Source organism: Penaeus vannamei, chromosome 7 (genome assembly GCF_042767895.1).
Source record: "Penaeus vannamei isolate JL-2024 chromosome 7, ASM4276789v1, whole genome shotgun sequence".
NCBI classification, from domain to species: domain Eukaryota; kingdom Metazoa; phylum Arthropoda; class Malacostraca; order Decapoda; family Penaeidae; genus Penaeus; species Penaeus vannamei.
In genome coordinates, this window is record NC_091555.1 from 23,320,793 (window position 1) to 23,330,792 (window position 10,000).

Below are 10,000 nucleotides of genomic sequence, written 5' to 3' on the forward strand. Positions count from 1 at the left end.
GTCTTTCCCTTCCGACAATATTTAAATATATGTTTAGTAATTTTTCATTTCTCTATTTTCCTTCTCTAAATATCTCTGTTCACATTTAAGAACAGAATGCGGGCTTGCGAGTGCAGAACATCTAGTTATTTTTCATTCATTCAGTTAATTTTTAGATTATAATAAGATTGCGGATGGTGTTTGATAAGGTCTCTATTGCTTGAGATTGCCTGTCATTAGTTCTGTTGCTTACATTTTCTTCAGCATCACATTTCATTATCCAATAAATTTTCCGAAAGAAAATATTTTACCATGGTTTTCTTTTTTCTTTTTTGTATATGTTTCCCTCTATGCTGGCAGCCCATTTCTATTTCCTCTTAACATATTTTTTTATTAATCTTTCGTAACAGAATTATTCCCTTGTTTGTGTGTTCGCTTCTCGGTATCTTTTCTATGAAGTAAATAACTGAAGGATAGGACTAAAAAAAGTAAGTATAAGAGAAGCAAATAAATTTGAGTACTTGCATATCCGTGTTTATCGATATGGAGATAACTCACGATTTTGTGAATCCGTGTAATGGTTAAGGTTGAAACAAAGAAATGTGACATCTAAGATCATAGAGTACTTTGGTAAAGTATTATGGTGAAAAGGGTAAATAAGTTAATGATTAGGATAGAGTGTTAAATGTCAAAGGTTATACAAGTGTCTTAGGATGGTATGATAGGGAAAAGGGTAAAGGGGTAAATCATCGAGTAATAAAAGGGTTAATAAAGGGTATACGGCGATTGGAGGAAATGGGGTATATCTTTGCTGGGGATGCTATAAGAACGTACGGGAAGAGATGGCTGCTGAAGTAGCAGAAGAGTCTGGGAATGAGATAAGAGGATTGGGGAAGAAGGTGAAGTATCGGGAAGAGCGTCAGGAGGGGAGGTATCCGGAGGACACTGTTGTGACAGAAGGGATTCACGTGAGTATCGAGGTGGGAGAGGTAAGGGTAATGGATCGCGAAAAGGGAATGGTGTACATGGAGGAGAATGTTGTGTTTGGAAAGTGTAGGAGGAACTTGTGGAGGAGGAGGATGGATATCTGCAAATACTTTGAATATAGGACTATGGATAGAGGGATTGGAGGGTAGATGAGGGAGCGGAATATCTTCTTAGGTCATGTCTAGGAATTTTGGGATGTTTTCATGTTTCTGGAGGGCATGTGGGTAAGGAGGTCTGGGGAACAAATTATCTCTAGTGAGGAGAAGAGGGGATAGATTTTCGAGGAGCAGAGCAAAAAGGAGGGTGCAGGAGAGGGTGTGGAAGGCGAAGATGGGGTAGAATGTTTAGGTCGTCTGGTGCGACGAATAAAGTGAGGAGGAGGAAGGTTGAGATGTGGTTGAGATTGGAGTATCTTGATTTAGAATGGAAAAGGGATTTTGCTGGGGAAGAGGCTAGGCAATTAACCAAGGGAATGCCGTGCCCATGGATCCCGGAAACCGTCCATGACTGACTTAAATCCAGCATTTCTTTTCAGCACGGCTCTCACACATTAGGAATGGGAGAGAAGGGTATGAAGATAAGTAAGTAATAATGACATCAGAAAATTAATGTGCTAGACATCAAAGGTCATATAGCAAAGAGGAGGCGAGGGCTGAGGCCCAAGGTAGGGGCGATCCCCTACATTGAGCCAGTCTCCGTCTCCTAAGCCCCCCCACGTCAAAAACAAGCAACGTATTAGGAGGGTGTATCCGTGTAATGACTTTGACTCATTGTATATTTCTCTTATTTAAATACATATCTTTGTTACCAACATAGTTCAATCGCCCCCTCCAAATATAACACAGCCAATTACAAATGGAGACATATGTGCAAACGTTCAACAAGGTATATTACTTTGTCTTTCCAGACCAGCTGTCAAATCACGTGAACTAAACTGTAACCAATTAGAACCGACATCTGAAATTTTCTTGTTGCAATCAGTATTTCAGACGGAATAACGTCAATGTAATTAAAGCAAACTTTTGGGTAATATGTATTCGCAGTTTGGTGGAAAATGAAAACATTAAATTACTAATACTATTTTTATAAAATAGATTCAATTGTACATTTACTGGAATAATACACGGTGTTCCAAAACAACACTAATGTTGTCAAAATTTGTTTTAATGTATTTAATTTCCATTTATAGTATTCATGATTAAACTGTTTACTCTTCTCTCCAGATGCAAACAATCTGTTTCTGGTAATATAAGTGTAATGTAAAGAAAAAGAAGTTGCCAAATAAAATGGCACAACCAATTTCTATGCATAGTTGAGAGTGACATCCTGTCTGGCCAGTTCCAACAACATAGGGTCGTCGAAGAACTTGTTGATGGACACATCCTCCGAGAGGCCCTTCCTTCGGCGCGTCTTGATCATGAACTCGCGGGCCAAGTGAGTGGCCGGCTGGGGCTCTAGGGGTCGGATGACGATGCTCTTGTCGAGAGGGTCGCCGGGCACAATTTGCCAGTGGTGGAACACACTCAGACAGAAGGCCTGGCCCTGTGTGTGCATTCGGAGATCTGTCTCGAAGCCGAAGGAATCGATGGCGGGGATGAAGGCCTTGATGGTGTACAGGGGGGAGCCAGCCACAGGTGCGTCCTGGGTCACGTGACCTCGCCGTTTGGTGAGCACTGTATAGACCGACGACACACAATCTGCTGGTGCCTGAATCTCCACAAAGTAATAGGGCTCCATGAGACGCGGCGTTGCCATCAGGAAAGCAGAGTATGCTACTCTTCTGGCTGTTGGAATGACCTGGCCACCACCACGATGCAGTGGTTCCTCTGCAATTACGGCATCAAGAATCTTGAATTTACAGTTTCTGATAGGCTCTTCACAAAGGGGCCCTTCCCTCGTTCCCCACTGGAAACCTTGAACAATAGAATCCCTAACTGACGACAAAAGATTCTTGTCGACCTCTGATGGCAAGGTGTCATCTACAAGAATATTGGGACCACTGTGATCTGGACCAAAAGACCAAATGGACCTGGCAGCCAACACATCCCAGTCATATCTTGTCTGGAAGAACTCACCCAGTCGTCTTCTATCCCAGTTGATTTGTACTACTTCTCCCTCAATGTCTTCTGCCAAGCCTCTCTCCAATGGCTCAGCAATCATGGTGATCTTGTTTCTCTTGTTTGGCGTCTCAGCAAAACACTTCAGAGATGAGGTATCTACAACAGTCTCGCAAAAGCTCACAACAGGATCAGCTACCTTGATGTCAATTTCTGAGTACATCTTCCGCAGGTCGTGCATCACACAGTCCAAGTATAATTCCCCAGTGCCAAGGATGATGTGTTCACCTGATTCCTCTACCTTATTGCTCAACAGTGGGTACGATTTGTTAACCTTACGAAGACCATCCAACATCTTTGGCAATTCTGATGGATTCACAGGTTCTACTGCAATCTTTATAACTGACTGTGTGTTGAATTTCAGTGGTCTGAAGATGTGTAGTTCACTGCTAGGGGGAAGGTCTGTGATGGTTGCTGTTTTTACAATAGGTTCATCAATACCCTCAATCAAAACCCAATTACCTGCAGGTACAGCATTTACTTCAATACTGTACCTTCCCTCATGGACCCACAAGCGACCTACTGTTAGTATACGAGAGTCTTCCTCATCCATCAAAGTATACTTTTCACCAAGAACCCGGACATCTTGATTGGCATGCAGTGTTCCTGACAAAACTCTGCCAAACACGTGGAATGCTGTTGCATCCTCATTTGGGTACTGCTTGGTGGTGTGAACTACAAGAGCTCCTTCTGGATCACAAGCCATCATGTTTTCTGCTAACTCTACATCAAGTGGGCCTGTGTATGTAGTTTCCACCTTCTCTTTCCCATTGGCCTGTGGAGAGGGAATGTGCTGAACACACATGTCAACAAAGCCCTCAAAGTCCCCAATGCACTTTGTCATGAAAAGTTTCAGCAGTGGTCGAATATTCATGCGCTGTTCCTCTTTGCTCATGTGGATCCCAAGCTCATCCATCAGTGGTAACAGGTGTGTGTCCACATCACCTACAATGTGGGCAAATATCTTGTAAAGAGGTTCAAGGATAAATTCCACAAAGCTTCTCTGAGAAGTTGAAGTGGGAGGCTTCTTGGTAAACTTCCTTGTCCTTGGGTTGAAGTAGATGTCTCCCCACAGTCTTCTGGCAAAGTCCTCCAAGGGCAGGTCGTAGCCATAATGCTGAGCATACAGCTTGGCAAATGACTTAAGGGTGAAACACAATGCATACTGAGAACTTGCAAAGCAAACATTGCCAAGGAGTGGTGAAATAGTCTTAGGATTTTCCTGGTCGGTGTACTGCAATAGGAGGGAGTTCACCTCCTCAACAATATGTCTTAACTTGTAATAAGCATCTTGTGGTGGGAGTTTCAGTTCCAGTATGAGACGGTCAATTTTGTTGATACATACAGTTATGGCTAAGTGTTCCTGCACAGCATGCTTTAACAGGCGTTGTGTATTCAGCATTACACCCTCAGCTGCATCAATAAACAGGACCACTCCATCACTTATTCTCATTGCTGCTGTTACCTGTAGATAAGAACCAATTAGTGGTTATTGCCTTTATTTGCTTTAACAAAAATAATTTCACATTGAAATATTCCCTCAGTATCTTTAACAGTCGTATTGAAAAAATGTATTTAAAAATTACAGCAACAATACTGATACTCTGATTAATTGTTGAAGAATATGTCTTATTATAGTCAACTAATTTTACTAGTTATAAGAAATAACCAAGCTAATGACAATCTCATACCAGCTTTAAGGAAGAAGCAAGTGTTTATATATCATAATCTTAAGTGATATTAATCTGCTTTTTTACAAATCTTTTGAGACAAAGTAACTTTTATGTTTTCTATCAGCTCTGTTTGCAGGCTTACACTATTATAGCAGGCACCTTCTTTTCTTATCTTATTCACATCCTTTAATGTAAGGCTTATCTCCCTAACAAAATTCCTCCTTCAAATCTAATCAAGATAATCTACAAAGGCACACAATTATAGCAGCTCTTTTATTTATGGGGGAGGGTTACCATCTGATTTCGATTACACCTAATGAACTCCTGTGAAATATATGACCACAAAAATAAACAATAATGTAAATATGTATCTACAGAAATGCAAGATGCATAAAAATGCACACAAAAGAATATTTTCCTTAAACCAATCACATCTATCTCAGCTATAAATTATCATCATTCAAGAGACTAAATATAATTCATAAATCACACTCACCTCATCAGAGAAATTGACATGACCTGGAGTATCGAAAATGTTCATGAGGTAGCTCTTGTTGCGCACATCCTGCATGACCAGGGTGATGGGTGTTGCCTTGATACTGAGACCACGCTCCCCTTCCGTGAACAGTGTGTCTGTGTACCTCACTGGAACATCCTCTTTGGATCTGGGTAAGAAGGGAGGGGGGCTTTTATTCAATTCAATAATGACATCATGACAATAAATCTAATGATATGTTAATAGAATGTATGGCCCTGTTTTACATGTGTTATAACAAGCAGTTTTTCAAGACTGTAAACATTATGATGTGTATAAGATGTGGTGTTCTCTTCTGCACAGTGTTGAGAATGATATGTTCTGTGACACTTTACAATGACATCAATTCAAAAATATCATGGCTTTTCTCAACACAGATCAAGCAATTTTGCTGTCTTTAATTATGGTGTGAACAACTTTTTTTTTAAGTGTATGGCTCTCCTTTTCTTAGCATCCAAAAGTTTGCAGAATTCTATTGACATTATATATGAAGATAATAGGATATACTCCTAATTAAAGGGAAAATAATTTCAAATTTAATTTTCAAAATTAAGGCATTCAAAAATGAGAAAGCAAATGAATTTAACACTTACAAACTTAGCCCATATTCAATACAACCTAATGACTACATGCCTGTACACAGCACTTTTAAACACACACAAATCAAAATTTACCTGAATTCAGGGTGAGTCTGGCTAATCAGGCAGTCAATGAATGTGCTCTTGCCGTGGTGGAGGTGCCCCACCAGCGACACATTGCGTACCAGGGTTGGATTATCCATGAGGTCAGCAAGGAACTCCAGGTTGTAGCTGGTAGCTGGCAGGTCCTTCTCGACATGGCTGAACTTCTTCACTTTCACTGGCTGGAGTTTGGAAGAATAATTGTATTGAAATGTTGGCTATGCACAAAACCAAGAAATAAGAAAAACAGAAAGGAAATGGCAGATAATTACTGTTTGAAATTTGATCTATAGCCACATGTGATGCTGACTTCAGTCAATGCAGTATATGACATAATGTGGGATTAAAACAATCAGTATTCAAATGGGGCACTTTTTAATCACAAACAATTAGAATATAGTGTCAATATTTTTTCTGTTATTTATTCATATGATTGTCTCTGTATCTCCTAACTATTAATACACTTTATGTCTAGTTTTAGGATTATAGAAACATTTACATTCTTTCAGCTCCTAGAAACATTATTTAATCCTCCTTCTAATTACAGCATTTACGTTTAGAAGCAATGACAAAGGTAGAGCTATCATCACACCTTTTATCCCCATCCCTCCCCACTCGCTAACCATGTGGCAAGAATGACAACCACTTACTCAGAACCTACCTGGATGATGGGCTGTGTCAATGGTTGTGCGTCTTCCTCTTGTACTATTGTCTCCACCTCTGGACCATAGACATCTGCTGCACTGGGGTAATACTGCTTGTCTTCATGCAGTACCACTGCCTGTGCCGAGACCTCCTCCTCCTCCCCTCCCACTCCATCGTCATCGTCATAGCCATTCATATCCTGGTCCTGGTCATGGTAGTCATCCTCATCATCCTCCTCTTCATCATCATCAGAGTCCAGCTCTGGGCCAATGTAATTGCCAAATTCATCATACAAGTCCGCATCCATTATCTGTTCAAAAGAAAAGGTACATGTGTAAATTATATGCTTTACCATGAATGTACTTTATACACACACATTTGTCTCTATGAACACAGAAGGCATATACTGTCTGTTAACATAGACTTTAATAATGCAAGGCACACTGTATTAATATTTCCAAAAGACAACACAAGGTGACATTGTATTCAAGTCTCGTAATTTAAACTTCACTCTGTAGAATTCTGAATTGTGTTTTTTTCACAAACTGAATTTATGGCAATCATGGTTTAGTGAGCTGATGTGTCACTCTTACATAAGATCATAAGGTGGCATGTCCTTTAAGCATTAAAACAAATATACTGTATAGTACAACATATACCCAAAGCCACAGTAATGCCTTTTGTGACTGAAAGTTTTGGCATTTTAAATATCTCTGCAAGTGAAATTCACTTAGTCAGATATTCACATATGAAAAAGCGGAACACAAGCTTAGATTGTATATGATACATGTTTAAGAAATGGTGCAAGAAAAGAATCATGAACAATATTTCAACACCTATAATGAGCTGCACACTGAGAAGAATCAAGAAAATTATTTCTACACTCATACCATGCTGCATACTGAAAGGCAAGAGCAGAATTACACTGGGTTAAAGATTTGGCTAGTAGCCATTAATGCGGAGTTATTGTCATACATTGACAGTTTTCACTGTTTGCACCCCACTTGTTTGGTAGTTTTCAGGCAACATTAGAAATGGTCATGATGGGATGCCACCTGCTACTTTGTCTACAACAGCCATGGCATATACGTATATATCACCCAGCTCAGCGGCAAGGGGTTAACAGGATAACCAAGAATATATATCATTGGTTCCTTCTTCAATGTAGTTATTACACTTATAATAATCACACAAACAGTTAGCAAATTTCATCTAGGAAAAATTAATTGGATAATACACATTATGCAATCATCAATATCTCCAATGGTCAATTCAATTATATAGTATATTTTTGTAAATGCTTTTACTTCATATGAACCTTAAAGAATCACTATAAAAATGTACAAATAAATAATGCAGTAAAAAAATGACATTTCAGTAATACCTGTATGATATAAAAAAAATATTGCTATGAAAGTTGCATAAAATTAATGAATGGTGTGCTGAATATAATTTATGGAAAGTATCACAGCCCGAAGCTCATCAGACGAACTGGTGATACAATTTGCAGTTAATAAGGTAAATGGAATTCATGAATATCAATATGCAGTTTCACAAACTGTATATACTATGCAAGGTGATTAGGTTCTCTGCAAAAGAAGGGTATATAAGTAAATACAATATATCAATACGGTGTATCAACTATCTATAATGGGGAATGGTCAAATTTTGTCATGAATACTGTCTCTATACTTTAGAAAATATATTTACTAGGAAAACTGGTTGGTACAACTGTGAGCATTGGAAAATATTTCAGTGTAGTTGGCAAGCCTGACAATTCTTCTGGAGACTGCACAAAGCCATACTTTCAAAAGACAGAATACCTCTAATGGATGATTAAATAAGGCTTTATTATAAAGAATGTATAAGCATCTCAAAAAACAATAATTTTAAAAAAGCATGGCCATACTTCAGAATACCTATCACATGTATTCATAACAAGCTACTCCTTACCAAGGATCTGAACTCTGTTATCATACTGTATATTGTCTATCAAGGATACATATGATATTTCTGATAATCATACTATTTTCTACAAAAAGCTTTAAACAAAGCAACTATGAAGCAAATCATATTTTGACTAACAATTTTTTCAAATAGATTAATTTCTCCCTTTCACTAAAATCTGTTAGTATTGGTACACCAAATAATATGAACTATAATTCAACCATGTACCTATGGCTTAACTCCTTGCTGAGCCACAGAAGAGTCCAGGGAATGATATAAGAGTACTGGGGAAGGTGGTGAAGTATAAGGAAGAATGGCAAGAGGAGAGGGGTCCAGAGACGGACACTGTTGTGACAGAAGGAACTCATGTGAGTATCCAGGTGGGAGAGGTAAGGACAATGGGAAGCTAAGAGAGGATAAGGTATGAGGCAGCAGAGCATTCTCTTGTTTAAGAAGTTTTTTATGTCTCCAAGGGTTTCTGGATGAGAGTTGGGTGGGAAGGTCTGAGAAATAAAGGTTCTCTTGTGAGGAGGAGAAGAGGGGATAGATGTCAGAGGAGCAGAGGAAGAGGAGGGTGCAGGAAAGGATGTGGTAGAAGATGGAGTGGACTGCTTAGGTTGCCTGGTGTGATAGGTAAACTGAGGAAGAGAAGGGGATGGCATCAGAGAAGTGGTAAAGACTGGAGTATCTGGATTTAGACTGGAAAAGGAATTTGACTGGAGGAGAGAGGTAGGATAGTTCAGGATAGAAGTGAAAGATACTGGGGGAGATGCTGAGACATCTTGAGAAGATGGGAGGGGAGTAGAGCAGACAGTTTTGAAATAGGCATAGAGAGAGAAACCTTCTCAGCGCGCTTCCTGTCTGGCCTCACATAGAGTGAGGCCGAGTTTGAAACTAGGAATAGGTTTGCTAGTAAGGTCAATCAGAATAGATGGTACATGACTTTGGAACTCAAATGTAACTGTGACAAGGTGTGAACAATCACAATGACTGCAAAAGGAAACTATGCCTACTTGTTTTTGGAGACATTGTTAGAAGAGAAGGGTATTTTCAGCATAAGGAGCTGTGTGGGGTGGGGGGTCACAAAATCAATCTCAATTAGCCAAGAGAGTATTCAAAAGGTTTGTAGAAGTGGAAGTAGTAGAAGGACAAGGGCAGAAGGAAGATGGGATGCTGTGAAGGACAATAAGAATGAACAGTAGTATTAATGGGGGAGGAGGTTGACAATGAAAAAGACTGAGCAGTAGGAGATTTAGTGGAGAATCTTGGGAGAGAGGTAAGGGTGCAATTCTAAAGGTTGAGGATCAAAATGGATAGAGCCGTAAAAAATACAGAGGAGGGAGTATTAGTATCAGTGGTCAGAGCTGTGGTCAAAGGAGAAACAGGGGTCAGGAAACCAATGAAATCAAATTTAGATAGAATAATTGCAAAGGGACA

The 10,000-nt window shown here is 39.4% G+C and overlaps 1 protein-coding gene across 1 annotated transcript in view; it reads right to left on the minus strand.

Annotated features, from left to right (window-relative positions):
- Positions 1-2,034: 2,034 nt before the first annotated feature.
- The window catches only part of LOC113819453 (116 kDa U5 small nuclear ribonucleoprotein component), a 15,931-nt gene continuing 7,965 nt past the window's right edge, over positions 2,035-10,000 (minus strand). Inside the window, exons 2-5 of the mRNA XM_027371686.2 lie at positions 6,633-6,926; positions 5,966-6,153; positions 5,253-5,421; positions 2,035-4,548 (exon numbers count right to left, since the gene is read on the minus strand). Coding sequence (XP_027227487.1) covers positions 2,269-4,548; positions 5,253-5,421; positions 5,966-6,153; positions 6,633-6,923 — 2,928 coding nt within the window. The 5' untranslated portion in view covers positions 6,924-6,926 and the 3' untranslated portion in view covers positions 2,035-2,268. The remainder of the gene's footprint in view (positions 4,549-5,252; positions 5,422-5,965; positions 6,154-6,632; positions 6,927-10,000) is intronic.